Genomic DNA, 26,865 nt, shown 5'->3' on the forward strand with positions numbered 1-26,865 from the left:
CGTACCAATTATATTGATTATAATAGATTAGAAATGGCGGGACTGTAGCTCACCTGGACGTGTAGACAACAGTTTAAATATGTCAACGATTTGTTTTTTGTTTGTTTGTTTGTTGTTTAGCGCCGCACTCGGCAATATTCATCTATGTAAGGGCTGTTTGTAAATAATCGAGTCTGGGCCAGACAACACAGTGATCATGAGCATCGACCCACGCAATTGGAATACGATGACATGCATCAAGCAAGGGTGGGTTTTTGCTCTTACAAGCATGGGCTGTTGAAGACCCATTCTAACATGGATCTTCCCGGTATATATATGTCAACAAAAAGCCATTTACAAAAGTTTATGTCAGCACTAATATTGATTTTTAATGTTTTTTACATAAACACATGCACAGAGGACCTCAAACAACAGTAACAATATGATGACATTGTAAGGAGATATATACATACCATCGTTTAAGAGGAGAAGATGTTTACAGAAGCAAAATGCATTTTACGAGTCCAACTGCAAATTAAATATATATATAAAATAAATACTTACAATTTCAACACAACATGGTTGTGTAATGGCCAAAATTGTTTTTGTCTGTGGCAGCAAAAGTGAAAATCGGAATCTACCCTCGCGAACACACAAGGTGTCATTTTTAGAGGGAACAAGCCTGAGAAATTTCAGTTTTACAATATCAGCGGGTTTTTAGGAGACGATCTTTGCAATGTATGCAAGACATTTGGAGAGAATATAAGAGCAATGCCATATCAACGTCAAAATAAACATCATTTAGAAAAACAAAACATTTTTTACATTGTTACTAACATATCTGATTAATGGCCACACATAGGGTTTTTCTAACATGGCTGCTATGACTCAGATGAACAAAAACCTACTTTTAGTACACAGCTGTACATTTACGTGTATTTAATTCCAATAAACGGCAAATTGAAAGCCAATGTCAGCTACGTCTTTCCTTCGCAGACAATCTATCCATTGTGCCATACGACCCCTGTTGAATATTTTATTAGTCTTAGTTGAAAGTGCTTTTCGTACGAGATAAAAAACATTATATCACAACAAACACAATCAATGTCGGTAGATAAATGGAAGATGCAAGATCGGACAAGATGGGATCGATAAAACTCATCAGTTACAAAGAATCCTTTGACTGTTAAAGAGACCTATTTACCTGAAGTGCTCCCCCCAAGGGAAAATCTATTTAAGTTAACATAACATGAAGATTGTAGTTTCCAGAGGGTTAGGCGACAGGTTATCAGTCGACTTCACACATCCGATGGCATAAGTTAAGTTATTCGAAAGTTGACAATATGGAATCAAGACTAGACCTACTGGGAATATTGTCTTTTTTAACATTTCTTGATCCGTGTCACAGCCTTGGTTTCTGCTATAATAAGACTATTTCACCAGGGTCTGTAGACGTCAAGCCAATCAACTATAAAATAAGAAGCTTTGTGTCATTAAACAACGCTGACTGTGCTAGGGAATGTGCATACGAAGAGGAGTGTCTGGCGTTCTTTGTAGAAAACAGTACAGGGTTGTGTACCCTCAGCTCTCGTCCCCTGAGTAGTTTGACCATGCTGGACAGTGATGGTTGGTTTGGTTATGACTTCACTGGTGAGTATACATGTTTTGTTTTGCTTAAGAATTCCTTCATGATCTATATAGATATCCATAATCACACAAAAAATATGCTTAAAGCATAATCTTTTTGTTTGTTTGTTTGTCTGTTTGTTGTTTAACGCCGCACTCAGCAATATTCCAGCGATATGACGGCGGTCTGTCAATAATCGAGTCTGGATCAGACAATCCAGTGATTGACATCATGAGCATCGATTCACGCAATTGGGATCGATGACATGTATCAACCAAGTCAGCGAGCCTGACCACCCGATCCCGTTAGTCGCCTCTAACGACAACCATAGTCGCCTTTTACGGCAAGCATGGGTTGCTGAAGACCTATTCTACCACGGACCTTCACGGGTCTTAAATCATTATCTACTGTACGATTCGGACTATATCATAAACATGTGTTTATGATTCACTATCAAGTCAGCTTCTCGCCTGAAAATACACGGTAAAATATTGTACAAGTCAAAACTAGGAATTGCATCGGACTTTTTGCCACTGATGCGTCAAATTTCGAAACGTCCTTCATGTGTCTACCAAACTCCTTTTTAAAAGCTTCACTGAGGCATTGAATGTAGTAGTAACACTGATCAAACACATATTGAGGAAGAGTGGTATGACGCTCTTTGAAATTTTCGAAGAATGAGGATGCTGAATTGTGGGAATTTTGTTCGACATGAGCCGCTTGTACTGGTCTCCGTTATTTCTAATTCAGGTAGTTAAATCAAGGGAATGGAATCGCTTATTTGACCATTATTGAACTATGTCTATCAACGATATACCAGAAAATTATGAAGGAAATCTATTGAAAAAAACCCAACCTTTTAAAAACACGTTAAAGAGTATTTCAAAGTACACATTTACACCCAAAAAAGAGTCCTATGAGATTTCATTGTTACTGCCCTGCTCCCATAACCAGCGCGTATGCATATTGAAATCACCAGCAAGAGGACGAGCTGTAGCTGTGACGTCATAGTGGAGAGACGTCCGCCATTTTGTTTCGTTTACAGTGCTTCAATCTACATGACCAAGGAGTTATTTTCCGTTATTCTCGACGTATTCAAGACACAAAAATGTGCAGTGTTTAGGTTTTGGGCTGTACAAGTTCATCAAACATAAGTACCAAGTGTCATCTCTTGAAATGTCTTAGCGAAAAAGGAAAGTTGGATAAAACGATGTCAGCGAGGATGAAAATGGAAACCGACCAGATTGTTATTCTTGCATTTTGAGGCATCTGTCTGTGAGGGAGATCCACAAAACTAAACGAACTTGGATACGAAAATAAATTGATAATTTATTGTTACGTATTGTCTATGACTGACTGTCCTCGTTTGTTTGTTTGTTTGTTGTTTAACGCCGCACTCATCAATATTCCAGCGGTCTGTAAATAATCGAGTCTTGACCAGACAATCCAGTGATTCACATACATGAGCATCGATCCACGCAATTGGGGCCGATGACATGCATCAACCAAGTCAGGGAACCTGAACACCTGATCCCGTTAGTCGCCTCCTACGACAAGCATAGTCGCCTTTTACGGCAAGCATGGGTTGCTGAAGACCTATGTGTTGTCGGTATTGTGAAAAGTTAAAATAAAATAAAAACTATGAGGAAAGCATTCCAGAGCCAGAAACAGGAGCACACTGGTTCAACCAGCTTCTGTACCTCAACGATACTGCTCTCCGTAATTTCACAGCTGCTTTTGTCTCTGAATAATAAATACCATTATCCTATTCATGTGCACCTTTTTGTCAGTGAGTGAGATAAGGTGAGGTGAGGTGAGGTGAGGTGAGGTGAAATGGGGTTTTACCTCGCGTTCCTGATTATTGTCTTTATATAGCGGCGTGCATGAACATGTGTATGTGTGTGTTTTGTGTTTTTTTGTTGTTAACACCGCACTCAGCAATATTTCAGCTTTAGGACGGCGGTTTGTAAATAATCGACTCAACCAAGTCAGCGAGCCTGATCACCCGATCCCGTTAGTCGCCTGCGCACCGGTGTATATTCTGGAAAGAATAGGTCATCAGCCACCCATGCTGTAAAAGGCGACTATGATGCTTGTCGTAAAAGGCGACTAACGGGATCGGGTGGTCAGGCTCGCCGACTTGGTTGATGCATGTCGTCGTATCCAAATTGCGTTGATCGATGCTCAAGATTTTAATCACAAGAAAGTCTCTCCCATACTCTATTATTTTCAGACCTCCGTCACATGCCCAAAATAACGTGTGTGATTTCGTGTTTGAGACATTGCTTTTTGCACCCAGTTATGTTTGGATTCCACTTTCTGGTGAACCCCTAAGCTGAAAATCGAATGAACTGCACTTTAAACTCACAACAGTGATGTTTGTCTGATCGAGTTACAATAAGTGAGAGGTAGCTCTTTCACGATCAGAAAATACCGGCACGAAGCTGAAAAGGCTGCATTGGGTTTTTACATACAGTATTGTTTTGCCGTTGTTTTTTAAATCATTTTACATACAGATATATATGCAAGCTAATGGAATTCATTTGATTCTTTTACGGAGATATGTAGCCTAACTTGGTTTAAATATAATCGACCAAAAACACTGTCTATAGTTACAAGAAATTTCTTCTAAAAGCAGAATCAATTGTGCGAATACGACTATATCACAAGAAGATGTTTGTGTAACACTGTCAAATTTTAATGATACCAGCTGTTCGGGAAAAGGTGAACATATCCTGCCCCAACAGCGGCACCTCTCACAAACACATGCAGAGGCAAGTCAATTGTTCTGCAGAAAGAATCCAGGGGAACATATGATACAATTGAAGATAAGGAATTGCATCGGACAACGTTTTGGTCATTGATGCGTCAAATTTGGAAATGTTCTCCCATGCTTACTATAAAATAATTCGAAAGCTTTACTAGGAGGGCCTTGATTTGGTTGGTTGGTCGGTTTGTTGTTTAACGCCGCACTCAGCAATATTCAAGCTATATGACGGCGGTCTGTAAATAATCGAGTCTGGACCAGACAATCGAGTGATTGATATCATGAACATCGATCAAAGCAATTGGGATCGATGAAATGCATCAACCAAGTCAGCGAGCCTGACCACCCGATCCTGTTAGTCGCCTTTTACGACAAGCAAAGTCGCCTTTAACGGCAAGCATGGGTTGCTGAAGACCTATTCTACCCCGGAATCTTCACGGGTCAGGAGGGCCTTGAAAGATGTAACCTTGATCAAACAACTTCTGAACAACAGTTGATGACTCGATTTGAGTGAATGTGTGAGGTGGGTCTATCATTCCAGTTATATCACGGGGTGTCAGCTTAATGTGGTAGGAAATCCCGAAGTTATGCAGGTCTTTGACGTTCACCACTTCGGCGAAACCCACGAGCACGGGTATGAGTGAGTGAGTAAGTGAGTTGGGTTTAACGCCGCTTTTAACAGTATTCCAGTGATATCGCGGCATGTCAGCTTAATGTAGGAGGAAAGCCCGAAGTGATACAGGTCTCAGACGTTTACCACTTTGGTGAAACCCACGAGCACGGGTATGGTGCTGACAAACCTAGAAACATAATTTGGGCGGACCGGGATTCGAATCCAGCAATCATAGGTGTCTGGCGTGCCCAAGGGACGCAACTCTGCACAGCGAATTGCGGCGCCTTAGACGACTGGGTCATCCGTGCCATCCGAAAGAGCATGCTCGGTTGCTTGAGAAGTACTGAATTAGTTCGTTGAAAATTGATGTTTCTTAGACCGGAGTCTAATTATTGTTAAGTCTTATTATCATAAAGATCATTATGAATATTAGTGTTTTTATCATCTTGTTAAACGATTCTAACAAGACTTATGTATATATACCCTTGTTTTTCAAATTGCAGATGGAACTCGGATCCCTGCTCCGTCTGCGCAACCTACAGAACTCTGGATAGATTCCGTCACGGAATTTTCATCTGAGTATGATGTTGCGTAAGTGTATCTTCTGATATAATAAGTTCCCTTTATCCAAGGCGAAGGCAACACGTACTCCACCAAATTTCAATAACAATATTATTGAATAATTCCCCCCATTTACATTACATGTCACAAAAAGATATCAACCAACAGTACGCTTAGTTTGTGACTACCTATTTTGAAAACAGGATTTCAATTCCTTTACTTGATAGATAAAAGGTCATAGCACAGGAAGAATATAGCTGTTGAATTCCATAATTGGGATATGTGACTGATACTACAGCTTCTTATTGACACTTATTATACATTATCACCACGTGATTAAACTTTCCCTCTTCATAAGTTTAACATCTATGCCATCCTAAAATAATGAAGATTGTTCGTTTGTTTGTTGTTTAACGCCGCACTCAGCAATATTCCAGTCAATATGACGGCGGTCTGTTAATAATCGAATCTGGACCAGAATATCCAGTGATTGACAGCATGAACATCGATCCTCGCAATTGGGATCGATGACATGTATCAACCAAGTCACCGAGCCTAACCACCCGATCCCGTTAGTCGCCCTTTACGACAAGCATAGTCACCTTTTACGGTAAGCATGGGTTGCTGCAGACCTATTCTACCCCGGATTCACGGGTTCGTAAGTTTTAAGTTTTTGTTCCCAATTTGTTTGGCAAGGTCACTTAGTTTGTATCCATGGTCACACTTCCAGGCCAGTTCATTTTCTAGGATACTGACTGATTGTCATCCATAATGTCATAAAGTTGTTTTAAAATTTGGCGAAGTCATATCAAAAGTTAAAAGAAAACACATGAAAATGTCCTGTAGCCAGCAATATCACTGTGAAGTAAATATGAAGCTCATTCTCAACATAATCGTAATCAAATCGTGAACAATATATACCTATAATTAACATCCTCAAACAATACCAGCTCTTTTCAATTATCAAATAGTGACAATCTCCTCAAATCATGGTAAAGAATTTCATTTTGGGTTAAATACAATAATCAATATTCATCACAGTTATGTATGAAATGTATTTAGTATATATTTTGTATCGGAATTGATCAGGCACTCTTGATTATGCCTGATCAGGGTGTGACAAAGATATATTGCCTTTGTTTGGTAATCACCTTCAACACTATCTTTTTAAAAGATATATTATTTAAAAAGCAATAATATCATGTCCTATAGAAAGAGCCAACAAGTTTTATACCAGATCGGACCCGTGAAGATTACGGGGTAGAATAGGTCTTCAGCAACGCATGCTGCCGTAAAAGGCGACTATGCTTGTCGTAAGGGGCGACTAACGGGATCGGGTGGTCAGGCTCGCTGACTTGGTTGATGCATGTCATCGATCCCAAATGCGTGGATCGATGCTCATGATGTAAATCACTGGATTGTCTGGTCCAGACTCGATTATTTCTTGACCGCCGTCATATAGCTGGAATATTAATTGCTGAGTGTGGAGTTACACAACAAACAAACAAAACAATTATACCAGGTGGATGTTGTACCATGATTCATTTAGTGTTTGTTGTTAGTCCTGCAATTAAATCATGTTATTCTGACTTTGATACGGGATCAACTAAATAATTGGTTGGAATAATTATTTATCAGTTGATTAGATTATAATGTATATCATTACTTAACCCTGTTTCTCTTGAGTTCATAAAAATCTTGCTAGCATTTCCAGTAAATTAATTAAAATGACATAATCGTTTTTAACAGTTGTATTTTTTCACTAAAATGCATATCAGTAAGTTTCCACTACCAGGGAATAATTTGTGTTTTCAACAATTCTAAACCAATAATTTTCTGATATTAACTAAGATCTTTTTATTTCAATCTGTCAAAATATTTAAGTAATTCACTTCCTTCTCTCGAAATTTTCCTCTTCTTTCTAGCCTTGAACGGAGGATTCCATTTCACAAGAATAGGATTCATTACTGCATGGGTCCTCCCGCTTCATTGAAATGCTGAAATATTTAAAGCATAATTTAATGGGAATTTATATGAATTAAAATGAAAGGTTTAGCGGGAACGAAAACCATTGACAATGATTATATTTCTCTGTTTAAAGAATCATTACTGAAAGAGTAATTTGCAATGTTAATAAATAGGCTTATTGCAAAATTTGTGATTTTGAAACTAAAATCATCTAAAAAATCTGTAACAAAATAAATAATATCTAAGAGAGAGGACTACAGTTTCCACCAGATTGTACTTCAATGTAAATAATCGTAGATTTCGATCCCTGTCAAATTTGTTTACAGCGTGTGACGGCACTATGACCTGCTAATCAATGCCCGATGTTGCCAAAATACATAATTCAAAAAATGATTTTGAAGTTACAAGCATTATCCCTGTTTATAGCATACGTAAAATCTTTACTTGCTACGTGTTGTCATTTCCTCGTATTGATCTATGCATATGTGCAAAAGTGCGGAAATTCGTTCTCACCCATGTAGCACGTAGCTTCCCGGGCAACGTTTGACCCCGTCTGACAAATCCGCAAAGCGCACCCGGCCTCAAACTCACGCATGCGCTAGTTTTGATTGACAGACAGGATCGATCTTTTGAAACGTAAAGATTAAGGTGAGGCAAAATAGGATTCAATGTCGCGAACCCAGAAAAAAGATACGTACAAAACTTATTGAATAATCAAATAGTGACACATTTGAACACATCGTTCCACGTTCACAATAAAGAATGATAAAATATTGATCAAATAAGTAGCAGCGGCCACACAGTATACTGACTCCGAGCCGACCAGTCCTTGTTTTAGCCCCTTAATGCCGAGCGCCAGACAGGGTAACAACAAGTACCATCTTTTAACGTCTTTTGGTATGACGCGGTTGGGGATCGAACCCCGGACCTGTCTGGCGCAACAACAAGTACCATTTATTCACGTCTTTTGGTATGTCGCGCCTGGGGATCGAACCCCGGACCTTCCGCTCTCCGGGCGGACGCTCTACCATTAGACCACGGAGGCGGTCTCAGAATAGTGTTGGACGCAGGCAGGAATTCGGTGTTTCCATATAGGTGTCCCCACTTGACAAGTAAAATAGAAACAAATCAGGTCAAAAAAAGGGCCTCCCAAAAAACCCTTGTCGCTCAAATATAAGAACAGCCAATCTTCCGGAAACTGTCTCATCCAGAAACGTCTCGACCCGTGAAGATCCGGGGTAGGTTTTCAGCAACCCATGCTTGCCGTGGAAGACGACTATGCTTGTCGTAAGAGACGACTAACGGGATCGGGTGGTCAGGCTCGCTGACTTGGTTGATGCATGTCGTCGTATCCAAATGTGTGGATCGATGCTCATAATGTCAATCACTGGATTGTCTGGTCCAGACAATCTGGTCCAGTTATTTACACAGACCGCCGTCATATATAGCTGGATTATTTCTAAGCGCGGTGTTGAGCAACAAACAAAAGAAACAGAAACTTCTCGCACGATCAACGTATAGTCAACAAAGTCATCTACATCCCCCGCCCATTTTCAACACGTTATGGTCCCAAACCAGGTAACTGACCCAACATATTTCTCTTAGCCCATGTCGAAATAGCTGCAATGGTTGGTTGGTTGTTTGGTTGGTTTGTTGTTTAACGCCGCACTCAGCAATATTCAAGCTATATGAAGGCGGTCTGTAAATAATCGAGTCTGGACCAGACAATCCAGTGATTGATATCATGAGCATCGATCCACGCAATTGGGATCGATGACATGCATCAAACAAGTCAGCGAGCCTGACCACCCGGTCCCGTTAGTCGCCTTTTACGGCAAGCATGGGTTGCTGAAGACCTATTCTATCCCGGAATCTTCACGGGTCAGCTGGAATGGAAATTCTAAAAAAAACATTTCTAAAACTGAATATCATATGGCACCAGTTCAGTATGTGCTTTATATATAGACATGCAATGTTTGGCAAGGAAATATTTAAGTTTATTTGTTATACTCCATAAGTGAACTCACCCTATATTAAAACTTAAATCCAATTTGTTGCCATGGAAACGTAAAAAATAAACATTTCTAAAATTCCTAAATAGCAAAAGGCACCAGTTCAGCATGAGTCTGATAGACAAGTTTGGTAAGAAAGTATTTAACGGTTTTTGAGTTACGTTCCGGAAACGAACACCACCCTTATAGAGCGTAAGTCCAACTTGTTACCATGGAAACATAAAAAATTATAAAATTCCTAAATAGCAAAAGGCACAACTTTACCACTTCAGTGATATAAATGCAAAGTTTGATGATTTTGAACAAACATCACTCACAGAGTTACCCCATGTCCAGCATGCTTTCATGAAAATTGGAAAATAAAAAAAATTGGAAAAAATTCCAGCATCAGCTGATAAATTGTAGGGTAAGGGAAAAACCTTTTCAATGTGTATTCAGGCACGGAGCTTATCCAGCGGTTTCGTCCTGACTGCAGGCATATTTTTTGTCACGAATATGTAATAGGGATAGGCTTACCTCCCCTCAAAAAGAAACAATGCTATCACCCCGGAGATGGAAATAGCCGTCATGCTGCGTTACCATGCAACTGGGAAAATGCATCTATGTAATGCCGATGCTCTTGGAATAAGTCTACCATCCATTAGCCGTATTGTCAGTGAAACTATTGATGCATTGTCAACACTGGCTATTGTCCGACAATTTGTCAAAATACCTGTACTACGAACAGACACCCATGAAGATATCCGGAGTAGGACAGGTCTTCAGCAACCCATGCTTGCTGTAAAAGGCGATTATGCTTGTCGTAAAAGGCGACTAATGGGATCGGGTGGTCAGGCTCGCTGACTTGGTTGATGCATGTCATCGATCCCAATTGCGTGGATCGATGCTCATGATATCAATCACTGGATTGTCTGGTCCAGACTCGATTATTTACAGACGCCGTCATATAGCTGGAATATTGCTGCGTGCGGCGTTAAACAACAAACCAGCCAACCAACGAACAGACATTCAACGTAATCAAGCAGCGTTCATGGCAACTGCTGGCTTTCCTGGCGTATTTGGTGTAATTGACGGCACCCATGTCCGCATAATTGCTCCAAGTGTCGATGAGCCGGAGTACGTTTGCAGGAAACATTTCCACAGCATTAATGCGCAGATAGTATTTGACGCTCACTACAACATACTTGACATGGTTGCCAAGTGGCCAAGATCTACGCACGATGCAAGAGTTATAAACGAGAGCGGTGTCCGAGCAGCATTCGAACAACATTTCATCCCTCATGGCTGCCATTTGCTCGGAGACAGCGGCTATCCGTGTCGAAGATGGCTGTTGACACCTTACCTGAGACCCCAACCCGGTCCACAAACTAGATATAACAGGTACGTGAAGTTGTTAACCCCACCGACGAATTACTGTCATTGCTAATAACAATAATATCAAAAGATTCTACTTTATAATCATTCGTTGCATTAAGTTGTTTACAAATCTGTCACTCGTGCACTTGGTATCAGTGTGACTTCCCCGTGATATCAATACGGGAATATTGTGGGGAAAAGAATGAAATGTTAAGATTGTGTTTTTTGGATGAATAATTTATATGTATGCTGACATGTAAAGTATCTAATAAATGAAAATTTAAGAGTTGAATATCGCATTTTTGTATTGTTTAAAAATCTGTAAAAATATCATTAATTATTATTATTAATAATTATTGTAAAAAGTAACACTCATTTAGATCTAGACAGTTTATTATTATGAAATATTAAAAAAAATATGAAAACATTACAAAAAATATTTTTACAATTATGTTTATAAGTCAAGCTAATGAAGGAATTTTGAAAATGAAATATTAAAATAAAAATACAATTATTTAAAAAGTAAATGTAATGTTGTTATAGTATCAATATAATATTGAATGAAAAACAAAATGTATGTTTGTTGTTACCAATACATAATCTGATTCTAAAAATGATGTAATTTGTATTTCTAGAGCTCACAAACGCACCAGGTGTGAGGTAGAAAGGGGAATAGGACAACTTAAAAGAAGGTTTCATATCCTGCACGGCCAGGTCAGACTGAAACCAGTGAAGGTTTTCATGGTGATAATTGTGTGTGCCATCTTACACAATATATATGCCCGTGAAGATCCGGGGTAGAAAAGGTCTTCAGCAACCCATGCTTGCTGTAATAGACGACTAACTGACTTGGTTGAAGCATGTCATCGTATCCCAATTGCGTGGATCGATGCTCATGATGTAAATCACTGGATTGTCTGGTCCAGACTCGATCATATACAGACCGCCGTCATACAGCTGGAATTTTGGCGAATGCGGCGTGAAACAACAAACCCAAAACACAATATATGCAAACAGAGAAACATCCTTTTGCCAGATGGTGCTGGTGATGATGACAGCAACAGTGATGATGATAACAATCCTCCCAACCACTTGCCACAGGCTATGGGAGATGGTTGTTTGTTCAGTGAGAACTTTGCTAACATTTACTATCAAAGTATGTATGCATAATATATTTAGTTTTGTTATATACATCATATATGTAGGATTCATTCTTATTATTCAGAACCAAGTTATTTGCCATTTTTTCAGCTTATGAACTTGATATGAACATGTCAATTGTTAATGCCAAATTATGCAAGCTTAATCATACTTCATTTTGCTTTTGTAACATTTAAAACAAACTGTGGGAAAACAAATGTGTCGTTGCTCTTACATACTTTTAAACCAAATTGTAGAAAAAAAAGAAAACATATATCTGATCTTAAGCTTTCTCCCAAAACAACAATGTTTTACATACATTAAAAAAAAAATAGTAAACATATCATCGTCTGAAACCGAATGGTCTCGGTGCATATCTCAATCGTGTAATTAAAGACATTTCTCCACATTGTACAGGGTGTAGACAGATCTCAACATTGACCTGTCATTGGCTGGACTTTTATGTTCTTGGAATATCGTTCGCCATGAAGTTCAGAAAAGTCATTCTTGCTTATGTTGAAGCTAGTCACAGTTTTAGTACTTTATGAAATATCGATTTTCTCAGAAAACCTTTGTTATGGGCAAGGTGTAAATGGGCCTAGTTGCCCGAACACCTATAACACACTTAATGATCAAACAATCAATAAATAAACATATCCCTTAATCTTGTTGCACTATTTTGCCAAATGACAGATATTCGCACATCTTTAGCCAAGCCAAAAATGGGCACGGTCCTCAAGATGCCCTTTAAATTTTGATGGTTAGAGTAATTTCCCTTTTTCCCGGTTTCTACTAAAATCATGCAGGACATTCCTCGAAATAAAATCCAATATCATTAGTGTGTAAGGTTAACGTAAAATAAAAACAACAATTGGAATGATGATGATGATATTGGTTATTTGATAAGAAAATATTACCTACTAAATGTGCAAGATTATAATTGATTTTGGGTCGAAAACAAAAACTTTGAATTGTATTTGCTCTGACACATGTGTCATATTATATATGAAAAGAAATTCTCAAAATAATCACACGGGTCATGCCAAAAGACAACATACATGTGCTACATTCAAACATAATTTCAGTGTAGTATGAGATCTATATTATTAACTTGCAAGTCAATAAAATTACCATATTATGATGCAAAAGTTTGATTTAGGTTAACTAACATTAAAATCTGTTTTAACTTGATATATTTACATGAAAGATATAGAAATTGTTCATGTTAATACCGTTGTTGAAATTTTTGTTGCCAATCCTTTTACTCATATTTCCTGCTATTACGTAAAAGGCGACTAACAGGATCGGGTGGTCAGGCTCGCTGACTTGGTTGATGCTGGTTTGGATAGTATACATGATGGCAAATAGCCCATATGATAACATTCTAAAACTTGTGAGCAACCAAACATGATCTATAATTTCTTTCTGTAGAACTCTTCAAAGCACAGACACATAAGAATATACTCATGTTGAAATGTTCCATAGCCCAAAGAAATAGTTGGTTGGTTTACGACAAACATAGTCACCTCTTACGGCAAGCATGGGTTGCTGAAGACCTATTCTACCACGGAATCTTCACGGGTTCTCAAAGAAATATAGCCAGGAATAGGTTCTTACATTTTTTAACAGAAATTGATAAAAATATGTGAACTAAATGTGCAATAGTTTTCTTATGAATTAACATCCAAATTATTTTCTAACCTCTAATTATAGACTTTTTGTGAAATAACTGAAATGACAGAACATTGCTAAACAAAACTTGATTATGCGAATTTAAATGAAATATAATTTAAATTCCTGTAAAGGCAGCTGATTTCTTGAATTAATTTAGCACAGAATGTGACTTACCATTCAATTATAAGATTGATCTTTTCTCATCTTGTCTAATTTTAGGGTTAACATTTCTTTCTGAAGTTCAAGGACATCAATCTCTAAAAATGTCCTTTTTCTTAGAAGCTGTTTGTCATCTAAGTCTTCTTTTCTTGTGCAGGGGACAGCTGAGGCTGAAGTACAGGTTGCTTGAGGTTGGGCTTGTACTCCATGTGGCAAAGCGCCACAAGCTTCAGATTCAAAGCCAAGGATTGCTGCTTCCTGACAACTGAAACGAAATTGTTTAATGTTTGAGCGATTAAGAATAACATAAATATCATAAAGGTTTTGTATCACTAAAAGAAAAAAATGTTTACCTGTTTAATATGTCCATGTCCGGGAATAGGGTTTAATCAAAGCTCCCTCAATTCCACTGATGCTCACATTTGTTTGTCCAAGCGCATCATATACTGCCTCTGACACAGGTTTTTGGTTTGGTTTGGTTTGGTTTGGTTTGTTGTTTAACGCAGCACTCAGCAATATTCCAGCTATATGACGGCGGTCTGTAAATAATCGAGTCTGGACAAGACAATCCAGTGATTAACATCATGAGCATCGATCCACGAAACTGGGATACAATGACATGCATCAACCAAGTCAACGAGCCTGACCACCCGATCCAGTTGGTCGCTTTTTACGACAAGCATAGTCGCCTATAACGGCAAGCATGGGTTGCTGAAGACCTATTCTACCACGGAATCGTCGTAAGAAGGCGGAGAAATACTTCCGTAAACATCCTACTGTCCATAACTTGAAAATCGTCAAAATTTCAAATGCTAAGGCGAGACGTCTATTCAAACAAAATAAACGTCAATCCTGGCAGAATTATGTCTCAAAACTTAACTCTCGTACCCCTATGTCCAAGGTATAGAACATGATCAAAAAGATCAAAGGCAAGGGATAAAATTCTACAGTAAACCATCTAAAGGATGGCGATACTTTGCTAACGAATAAATCTGATATTGCCAATAGACTTGGGAAAACGTTATCTCAACATTCGTCTTCATCAAATTACGTTCCTGAATTTCAAAAACATCAGCTCCAAAAGGAAAAGAAAAAAGTTAATTTTACATCTGATAATGGTGAAGATTACTATGAGGTATTTTCACTACATGAGCTATATACTGCCTTAGGGCAAGCTCATGATACAGCAGCAGGCGCTGATAATATTCATTATCAGCTACTGAAAGACTTGCCCGAATCATGCCTTGAAACTTTGTTGACTATGTTCGATGACATTTGGACATCAGGGACGTTTCCACCTTCATGGCATAATGCCATTGTTATACCAATACCCAAACCTGGGCGGGATCATTCTGATCCATCAAATTACCGACCTATCTCTTTAACTAGCTGTGTTTGTAAAACGATGGAACGCATGGTAAATGTTCGATTAGTGTGGTACTTGGAAACAAATAATCTTCTTACCAATATACAATGTGGTTTCCGGAAAAACAGAAGTACTATCGATCATTTAGTGCGTTTAGAATCGTTCATTAAAAATTCCATTGTAAATAGACAACATGCTGTATCGATCTTTTTCGATTTAGAAAAAGCTTACGATACAACATGGAAACATGGTATTTTAAAAGATCTTCATGATTTTGGATTAAGAGGCCGTCTGCCTCATTTTATATCCCAGTTTTTAACAGACAGGCAATTTCAAGTCCGAGTGGGTACAACCCTGTCTGATCATTATTATCAGGATCAGGGTTTCCCCACAAGGCAGTATTTTGTCTGTCACTTTATTCAGTATAAAAATTAACAGTTTGTCAAAAGTTTTAAATGATTCAGTTGATGGATCACTTTTTGTGGATGATTTTAATCTATCTTGTCGGGGTAAAAATATGCACACAATTGAAAGGCAATTACAATTATGTCTAAATAAAATTATCAAGTGGTGTCTAGAAAACGGGTTTAAACTTTCCAAATCAAAAACTAATTGTATACATTTCTGCCGAAAATATAAACCGCATAAGGACCCTGAACTATTTCTGAATGGCAGCCCTATCAAAGTTGTTAAGGAGGCCAAGTTTCCTGCGGACTTATTTTTGATAACCATTTAACTTTCCTCCCACATATTAAATACCTTAAAGCTAAATGCCTGAAGGCACTCGATCTATTGAAAGTTGTTTCTAATTCAGTCCAATCCAGCTTTTAATTGTGTCTTTAATCCTCTTTACCATGATATTTACAATAAAAAGTCATCTCTTGTTCCACCACTCGGAATCAGAATCCAGTCTGCCATGTTTGCTTCCAATATTAAACTGAAAGATATAGCTCCCACTCAACCAGGGGTTGAAAAATTATTAAAAATGTTACTTGACCAAGGGCAAGTATGACCAACATTCTCACTTGCCCTATTTTAAAATGTACTAGCCCCAAATCAAGCTAATAAATTCAGTAAAATGTTACTGCTGCAGGACTGAGAATAAAATTCTGAAATTTGAACATCCATCAATAAAAGTTCTCTTACGATTGCAAGCGTGTATGTTTGGGTACTTGGAACAAATGGTGCACTTCATGACTTTCGCTGTGTCATCATACGCAACCCAAGGAAACTGGTCTTTCCACCCAGCGATGAATGTTCGTTTTCGTTTACATTCGTCATACTTCTTATTCTTTGCCTATATACAACTTTCGGAATTTCCCTCTGCCTTCCTTTAAAGTTCGTCCCCACCGCCAAAGAAACTTAAAATAGACCGCTGAGACATGATCGGCCATGTGCGGTACTGGCAACATAAATTGTTATTGCAGATACCCCTCTTGGTGCTAATGAGGCAAATAGAGGCTACTCTGTCCTTTACTAGCTTACTCATTTGAAACAACAGATTTACTACAGTGATCCCTCGCTATTGCACTCTTCAATATAGCGCTAACTCGGTTATTGTGTTCGGTAACACGTGGTTCTCCAAACTTATATACACTTTTAGTAAACTCAAGTCACTGACACGATGTCATTTCCCCATCGCAAAAACATTACCACCTGCACGCAACACCGGAAATACCAATCAACAAATTCCGCAATTAAATCCTATTATTACTATCTGGTTATAAAAAAAACACGTTTGTACCTTGACATATGTTTGTAGCATATTTTATTAATTTTATTTAAAATTTCATTCAATACAGTTTAGATCAATTTTGCCGAAATCGTGCGTAAACGGGTCGATAGATCGCACAACTCGCCGTTATTTACAGCAACCACGGTCAGCGCCTCGAATAAACTTTAGTTGACAACGAAAAGAAACACATATCAAATAAATGCAATACTTTCACTCGTTAAAAGTCCCGTATGTTGTAGTTCGACAAAAGTATATTTCATCAAAGCTAGGCCTAACGAAGCATCTAAAGTCGGAAAATGTTTCAACCTCGCGTTACAATTTCCTAGAAATTCCATTTCCAAGAAACATGTGCCATATATGGAAGTGTTACTACGATTTAACAATGAAACGAGCCTTGTTCTCGTTGTTGACCTGCCTGACATCGAAATGTATTAATCCCATTGGTTGACTGGCGTAGCTGTATGCAAATTACATTGTCAGTCTGGGACACTAACAAAATATTAGCCAATCAAATACCGTAACATGATCACATGATTACATTCGCGTGAAACTTGACCCAGTTCATTTTGTGTGCTCTACTTGTCCACGGGCATGCTAGAAAACGTATATTACACGCCCGACATCTAAACCTTACTTGGCACGGGCGTCGGGCAATGGTATTTTTCAAGCCCTGTCAACTGTTTTCAACACCTCCTTGGCAAATGGTACGGCCAGAGGTAGACCTTACATTAACAAAATTAAGGAAATCTGATACTAACCAATTAATCTACCAACAAGAATACCATCAACTAAGAAACAATTATGACACTTATAAATCTATATTTACAGATGGATCCAAGGATGGTGGCGCAGTTGCTAGTGTCACTGTCATTGGATCCAGAACAATCTCTTCACGTTTACCTGATAACAGTTCAATATTCACTGCAGAAGCAAACGCCATTTTTACAGCACTTAAATATATCAGTAATCAATCTAAACATAAACAATTCATACTGTTTTCAGATTCTCTTTCATGTCTTCAGGCAATTAAAAATATGTCATCAAAACATCCACTTTTAATCCAAATTCTTGAGTTATTTAATTATCTTGCTACTGGCCAATATGACATCGTCTTTTGTTGGTTACCAAGCCATGTTGGTATCAAAGGTAACACAATGGCCGATGCTGCTGCTAAAGCAGCGCTCAACAAATCTGTGACACCACTTCTGATCCCATACACTGATTTTAAACCCATGATTCGATCTTACATCCGAGATCTTATGCAACAGAAGTGGGACGCCCAAGTAGGTATCAATAAATTACATGAAATTAAACCAAATATCGGATATACCTTCTTGGGCTGTCAGTCCAGATTTGAAGGGGTCATTATGCGACGATGTCGTATTGGCCACAGCAGATATGCTCATGAATATTTAATAAAAGGTGAGGATCCTCCGTTTTGTATCCCCTGTGATGAAAGAATCACAGTCAAGCATGTCCTGCTTGACTGTGTTGATTTATCCATCACAAGGGATAAATATTTCAATGTAAAAACAATTAAGGACCTTTTTGATGATGTTAATCCTCGTTTAATATTATGTTTTTTTAAAGGAAATAGAACTTTTTCATAAATTTTGATGTGTTCAATGTATTGTTTTAAAAATTGGTAGTGCGAAATTCATAACTTAGATTGTTAGTGGCTGTACCCTTGATATGTATCATAAATGTATCATAAATGTATCATAAATGTAACTTCTCGTCACGATATGGCTGAAATATTGCCCATGTGACGTTAAATAATAACTCACTCACTCACACTGCCACGGAATCTTCACGGGTCCATAGCTGGAAGATTGCTGAGTGCGGCGTTAAACAACAAACAAACATATCCTTGTAAATACTCATACAAAAATAATAATTCTTTCAGCCATGGCGCAGCTAGAATAACAGGAGCGCCGGACGTGTACCCCAATTATGGTGATTTGGCGGGAAATTGGGCATCGAAAAACTGGAGCAAGGGTGATGAGTGGATCAAGGTGAAAATATGATACTATTTCGGGTTGTTGTTCAAAACCGCAGCAACAATATTGAAGCTATATGGCCGCGGCCTGTCAATAATAAATAAAATCTCGAAAATACACTCGATGAATGATATTATGGGCAATGATCCATCAGTGTACGATTACATCAATCTTGACAGAGTCTGACCACCAATTTATTTTGTCTCTTACGACACGCATAGTTTGCTGTCGACCAATAGGGACTATTCAGTTATGACACCTTAGTGGGTTACATTATGAACGCCGCTCTCAGCAATATTCCAGCTATATGACGGCGATCTGTAAATTATCGAGTCTGGTCTAGACAATCCAGAGATTGACTTCATGAGCATCGATCTACGCAATTGGGATACGATGACATACATCAACCAAGTCAGCAAGCCTCACCACCCGATCCCGTTAGTCGGCACTTTCCACAAGCATAATCGCCTTTTACCCGTGAAGATCCAGGGTGCCGTAAAAGGCAACTTTGCTTGTCGTAAAAGGCGACTAACGGGATTGGGTGGTCAGGTTCGCTGACTTGGTTGATGCATGTCATCGATCCCAATTGCGTGCATCGATGCTCATGATATTAATCATGGATTGTCTGGTCCAGACTCGATTATTTACAGTCCGCCGTCGTATAGCTGGAATATATGCTTAGTGCGGCGTTAAACAACAAACCAACCAACCAATTCTACGGCAAAGTTGGGTTGCTGAAGACCCACTCTACCCCAGATCCTCAGGGGTCAATTCCAAATAAAGATACCCTAAATGTTCATCTTGTATTCTCCTGTGCACTTCCAGGTAAAGATTGCCCAACTGATGTTCATCCTCCAGATTGACGTTTATGAGACGTATAATGCAGGAGGTATAAAGGAGATTTCAGCGAAGAGACACACCGGAACCTGGGGTGTTATATGGACCACGCCTCAGTTGATTAAGATCACAACAAGCAGGATTAACTCGATAACGCCACAGGTATATATGTTTCCCTAACTTGATTTACATGAAGATCCGGGGTTAGCAACCCATGCTTGCCGTAAAAGGCGACTATGCTTGTCGTAGGAGGCGACTAACGGGATCGGGTGGTCAGGCTCGCTGACTTGGTTTGAAGCATGTCATCGATCCCAATTGCGTGGATTTATGCTCATGATATCAATCACTGGACTGTCTGGTCCAGACTCGATTATTTACAGACCGCCTTCATATAGCTGGAATATTGCTGAGTACTGCGTAAAACAACAAACCAACCAACCAATGATGTACATGCCATGTGCCTGTGCCATACCCAAAATGTTAGGATACTCGTTAACGCCCCAGAAGAATAAAGGAACGTGTGCTTTGAACAGTATTTCATCACTGTTTTTGAGGAATGCCCGAAGTGGTACAGATTCCAGACATTTACTATTTGGATAAAACCTACATGCACGGATATATGTGTGAATATAATCCAGGCGAAACTTGGAGGATTTTAACATACATTGTCATATGCATATGTGTCTTGCACGGTAAGGAACTCAATTGTGCACAACGAATTGTGGCGTTTGTCAATGAAGCCAAACAATGTGGATTTCAAATTCTTTTATGTAATATATTCCTTTCAATGAACTTATTACATAAATGAATTTGAAATCCACATTTTCTGGCTTCATTGCAATGAACTTGACCAGTAACTATCCGGGGTAGAATAGGTCTTCAGCAACCCATGCTTGTCGTAAGAGGTGATCGACTAACGGGATCGGGTGGTCAGACTCGCTTACTTGGTTGATGCATGTCATCGTATCATAATTGCGTGGATCGATGGTGATTAAGTCAATCACTTGATTGTCTGGTCCGGACTGGATTATTTACAGACTGCCATCATATACAGCTGGAATGTTATTGAGTGCGGCGTTAAACAATAAACAAACAATCTAAAAATGATTAATTTTATTGTCTTTACAGATTAATTTTGCGACAGACCAGTTATGGATAACTACTAGTGGTACAGCTGCGCAGTACTGGGTCGAACTGGATGCGGTCAAGGTCATCGGGTGGCCCGCCTAAGACAATTTACCGTGTTAGAAAAGGTGTTCTGTTCTAATAAGCCGCAGAACCCGTGCATTTCATTACTTTATACACTGCAGACGTTATCGTTTTTATTGGTTTCCACAGAGTCATTGGATTCACCATTGTGTCACAGGCTTTTCAACCCGTAAAGATCCGACGTAGAATAGGTCTTCAGCAGCCCATGCTTACCGTAAAAGGCGACTATGCTTGTCGTAAGAGGCGACTGACGTAATCAGGTGGTCTGGATCGCTGACATGGTTGATGCATGTCATCGTATCCCAATTGCGTGGATTGCATGTAATCGTATCCCAATTACGTGGATCGATGCTCATGATGTCAATCACTGGATTGTCTGGTCCACACTCGATTATTTACAGAACGCCGCCATTTTTGCTGAAATATTTGCTAAGTGCGGCGTTAAACAACAACCCAACCAACAAACCAAATTTTTCAACTAATTTTACATAAACTCTGTGATATTCTAGTTATTGTACTGTCCTTTGATGACATGTTATTATAAAGTCTACATATATGTGTTATTAATGTATAACGTCTCGTCACGATATGGCTGAAATATTGCCGATGTGGCGTTAAATTTTAATTCACTCACTCATCAACCAAATTGCGTGGATCGATGCTCATGATGTCAATCACTTGATTGTCTGGTCCAGACTCGATTATTTCAGACCGCCGTCATATTGCTGGAATATTGCGGCGTTAAACAAACATACACTTGCTTTTCTGGTTCCTCGATCACGTGATTTTCTCGTTGATTCACAGACCGTCGTCACATGGCGGTGTATTGCTGTGCTGCGTCATGAAATACATACTTTTTATGCTAATTGTGTGAAGGGCGGGGGCTACCGCTAGGGCAGAGCATGCCTACCCTTTTCGCGAACACCTGGTGTTCCAACTATCCCCTACTTTTGGGGCACAGTGTATATTACAACAAGTAAAATGAAGTATATAAAATAGTCATATCTGCTTTGCTTTGACTTTATAAAGCTATGTATATACATCTTAATAATGTGTTCCTCTATTTGAATCATGTTATAATATCATAACGCATATATTAATAAAACCATCGTCAAAAGATCTGGGTTAGAATTGGTCTTCAGCAGCCCATGTTTATCGTAAGAGGCTTCTTACGGGACTAGGTAGTCAGACTCGCTAACTTGGTTTATACATGCACTCGTATCCCAGTTGCATAGATCGATGTCCATGATGTCAGTCACTGGATAGACTATATTGCTATTGCTGAGGGCGGCCTAAAACAACACATCAATAAACCAATCATTTTTGTTTCCCTTGCCGTGATGATATTGCTGGAATATTGCTGAAAGTGGCATAAAATTATACTGACGCATAATAAGAAAACACTTGTGGAAGATTGGAGCAGTTTACTGGGAACAATCTGCTGTAAACTGTCCATCGTTTAACTTAGTTAACACACAGGTCTAGGCTGGGGAGGTAACAGATTCAGCGCCATCAGTCGACATAGAGGTATGGCTATTCTCCATGCTGTAAATATAAAGCGTCAACGCCAGTGAATAACCATCGATTATCCACCGAAACAGATTCCATAGGGCGTGGAAAGAATAGAGGTGAAAAATATTATGAATGGATCACTGAAAATCAGTGATTACATCAGGGGTTCGTGAAAAAGGTAAGCGCGTCTTACCCTACCCATAGCAACCACCACTCACACAATTTGATCAAAAGTTTTTTTGTTTTTTTAAAAAAAAATTAATATGTTTATTGTTCCCAGAGTTGGAGATTAATACTGTATTCCGTCAAAAACATATTTCGGATAGCATAGAATTTTATCAAAAGTACAGCAGAACCCCCATCCAGACGACTGCGGCCTGTAAACAAGCGAATCTTGACCAGACAATCAAGTGACGAACCTGACAATCTAGCGACACGATAAGGCACCCACTGACCCCGCCGAAACCAGAAACGACATGTAATTTTGAACTACGTCCGTCGTGCACAGGCCCAGTGACTTCCACTGCCTACAAGCAAAGAGAAACACTCAAGATACATGATTGCAGAAGGGGCAGTTCCAACGTCCCGGGAAGTTAACGTCGCATAGACGCTGTCTCAATCACGTAACGAAAAGTTTGAAATAAACTCAGGTTCATATAAAGCGAAACAGAATGAATGAAACACATACGGTCTGCATTAAACACTTGAAACAAAACAATCAGCGTACATTCCTTAGATGACTTTATTAGGTCAGTTTACAATAATGCGTTTACTATGCAATATGACAGAACATTCACAAGGTCCCACTATGATCACACAAATATATCACTTTCACATAAACTGTTTTATTCATACGAAGGTTTGATATAATTTTCTTGGACACGATAATACAGTTATGTTAATATTCTTATTATGATATTTTTTGCTTATTAGCTAGGTAAAGTATTGTGGTAGAAGTCGTTCAAATTGTTCCATTATTCTCCAGCTTCTCAAGTGCTCTTTTGAATTAAAAAAATATCCATTTTATTAGCCATAAACATCATCACTGAGTTTCGATCATGTGGTTACAATCCGTGTAAGGGGTTAATTTTGCATCTCCAATTAGGCCAATAACGCTTTAAATACCACATGTGCATGTAATTTCTACTTTCAAGTCGTGCTGGTAATGAACTTATACTGATAAACCAAAAAATATTACACACGCTAATCTTGGAATCGAACCCATGATCATAGGATTCTGGCTCGACTAAGGGGCGCAACTCATCGAAGCATATTGAGATGCCTTATACAACTAGGTGACCATTGTCTCTCGACTAGATAAGGCTCCCTGGGCTCGTCAGGTAAACGTGCACTCCTTTCATAAATATATTGCCACTTTTGCCTATTGTATTTTAGGTATCTTCCTATCTCGGTATAACATCTTGGGAGGTTTTACGTTTTCCTAGTAAGACCTAGAATGAGATTTACTTTTTCATAGTAAGACGTGATGAGTTGAGAAGTAGATGAAATTTGTACTCGTTTCCAAACGTGTTTCAAACGCCCAATGTTCTAAAATCGAAGACAAGAAATGAAGGTTTTAATAATGGATGACGGGGATCGAACCTGCACATATCGTGTTTAGTTTCGTAACCCACTGTTTCCCACCGAGCCACCGGAGCAAATAATGAAATGTTGTTAAATTTTACTTGTCATGACTTCAGTTTATGCTGCATGCTGCACGTGGTCTTTCTATCGCAGGTATTGATCGAATTCCCTTTACATCGCGACACACTGTATTGTTTCACTAAACGGTATCCCGAAGTTTTATAATATTCTGGTATTTCTTGAGTATATTTCTTTAGACGGTTAACACTAGGGAGTCGGGAAATCGTGTTTACATTTTCAACTTAAACCTCAGAGGCGTGTTTTTTCCTATACATTAGGCTGTAGTTCTTACACACATCACACACTGATAAATAAATTCATAATCAGATTATTGGTGTAGGCCCTGACCCATTTTAATAGATAAATTTCCAGCATCTGCTGCAAAATGTCTATGTTTCTACTTTTCTTGGCTCATTGTGTTTAGTGAGCATGATTGCTTCATGCTTGAAATAACGCAACACGATCAGGTTATAAATCAAACTAGTTTCGACCAAAACAAAATCTTTCCGTTAACATGAACCTGACACCTTGTCAGTTGGAACTTTTTTTTATACTTGTTGAACACATCTTTGCTTAGTGTGATGAAGATTGTTTATACAATAATGAAGACACAGCTATCATAACAACTGAAGAGATCGGCACAGCACCCGAATATTTTACTTCACATTTACGCGTTTTGTTTTTAAAATCGTGTTTTTTCAACACATGTGGACTACATAATCTTTGAGAAGTTTCTCTTTTTCATAGTTCTCAGTATGTATGTCAGTCATAAAATCTTTACACAAAATTTAAAGTAGACCAAAAGACCCTCAAACCATTTCCAATAAAACATGTTTCTTCCATTTTTGTATTGATTTCTTTCACCCGACCGACACTTCTTTTGCTTCTGACATGTTAACAGGAATAAGCTGGATTCAGGACAGATACTTAAAGAAGTGACAGATTAGCTATAGTAATAACTATAGTGTTCTTTAACTTCTTTTGAGTAGTATATATTGGTCACATATATCAGTGGATCATCACTTACACAGTTCAACTTGTATACACAATAAAACCGATACTACATATGCTGTTTAACTACAAGCACGAGATCACGATTCAGAGAATTAGGTTGTGATGATTTGCAATGAAGGGGTTGGGAGGATGTGATTTTTTATATATACTGACTTTATCAACTGTTGTATATATTTCAACGCGCATCACCGTGCATTTTGCACCTGTTTATAAATTGTATCATCAATCGGTCTAAATGGGACATAGCAACGGTCGATTGTTTATCTCTGTCCGTTCGTATTTCACGCGAATGCATTATTGTTTCTGTTTAACCAGTCGTGAAGATGTGGGTAATGCGCCTTAAAATATGCTAGAAAAATCTCTAGAATATTATGTGTTTGTTTAATGGACGGATAAAAGGGGTTGTTGTTTTTGGAATGATTTTATTTTGATTAATTCTTGTATTCATCTTCAGATACATGTTGGTATGTAAAGAATGTCTTTGTTGATGATTTGCCGTATAAAAAAATGCGTGAAGACCTAATTAAATAAACCGGCATGATAATAGGAGGTAGTTTATAAGTCAACCATGCCTGTTTCTTAAAGCCATCAGTTAGCCTTTATTAGTACATGTTTCATCACGAGACTCAGTATGTGAAAACTATCGACTGACGTTCATTTGTATAGTCTAGTTGTAACAAACTGAAAGAAACATGTGAGTATATTTTTTAATATATCATCAATCCTCAATGAGAGTTTCAAAGGTTTGCTTAACAAAAAACCGAATGCATATGCGCCAATTACAAATGCTTATCGATGTCAGTATAATCATAATTCTAAACAGTTTTACCAATCCTCATGGCCGACTTGCACAAAGCGAGTTTAGCACTACAACGTAAAATTACGTTACAGTATGATAGTATATATTTGTCTCAGTGCAAGAATAACTTCGTGTAGGTGGTTTCTGTATAATTGTATTCATGTTATCAAGATATATCGTATGCCGAATCGCCATAAGTGATCAAATCCAGATAACAGTAAAATGTTACATTCATTTAGGTGAGTACTTACTCATTAATACACTGCCTGTTACATGATTTTGTTCATTTTCTATCTCCAGGGGTATATGTGATTATTCGCGAAATATCTATCGCACTAAGAAGGAAATGTGACATATATGAATTTAAAGATGAACTAAGGTAAACATGCTGTTGTTCATTGTTTGTCTCAATCGTGACATTGTGGTTAGTAAAGTGTCTCTGTATAGCTTGGCTAGGCATCAACTGCTATATTGATGAACATCATGAAATTGAACCAGCAGTCAAACTTGAATCAAATGTACTGGGGCTGCTAGTTTACTCTAGCCTAGTCCCGCATTTAGCATATATCACATCACTTACTACACGTGGGTAAATGTGGCATGCACGTTTCAGATTATGAATGGAGTAAAGCTAAATATGTGAGGTATCATGCTGAAAGAAAATACGTAAATAAAAGCGACAAAACCCTTCCCATTAGCAAATTAAATCCTTTGTACGATTCCGACCACATCTTAAGCATGTGTTTATGAGTAACTATCGCGTCGGTGTCACAAGTTGACAAGTTAGAGACAACTGGTAGAGCTAATATATGGCCATATAGCAAAGTATTTTATATAGATTTATAGACAACCCATGTACACAGAGAACGGTACAGGGTGCTTTGACGGAATCT

The 26,865-nt window shown here is 38.4% G+C and overlaps 1 protein-coding gene and 1 pseudogene across 1 annotated transcript; both read left to right on the forward strand.

The window, feature by feature from the left end:
* Positions 1-1,228: 1,228 nt before the first annotated feature.
* Positions 1,229-21,024, forward strand: LOC139464516 (uncharacterized; annotated as a pseudogene).
* LOC139465078 (putative nuclease HARBI1) lies at positions 9,079-14,125 on the forward strand. The gene is made up of 5 exons (XM_071246775.1): positions 9,079-9,093; positions 10,038-10,275; positions 10,532-10,907; positions 11,519-11,680; positions 14,014-14,125. Exons 1-5 carry the CDS (start codon positions 9,079-9,081, stop codon positions 14,123-14,125), a joined length of 903 nt encoding a protein of 300 aa, XP_071102876.1.
* Positions 21,025-26,865: the final 5,841 nt, after the last annotated feature.

This window comes from Haliotis cracherodii, unplaced genomic scaffold (genome assembly GCF_022045235.1).
Source record: "Haliotis cracherodii isolate W230 unplaced genomic scaffold, xgHalCrac1.p SCAF_17, whole genome shotgun sequence".
In the NCBI taxonomy this organism is placed as follows: domain Eukaryota; kingdom Metazoa; phylum Mollusca; class Gastropoda; order Lepetellida; family Haliotidae; genus Haliotis; species Haliotis cracherodii.

Bases quoted from the DNA above. Each gene is read 5' to 3' on its own strand.
- LOC139465078 (XM_071246775.1), top strand. The intron at 10,276-10,531 runs GTAGGACAGGTC...ACCAACGAACAG, and splicing joins CACCCATGAAGATATCCGGA to ACATTCAACGTAATCAAGCA. The intron at 10,908-11,518 runs GTACGTGAAGTT...TTGTATTTCTAG, and splicing joins CCACAAACTAGATATAACAG to AGCTCACAAACGCACCAGGT.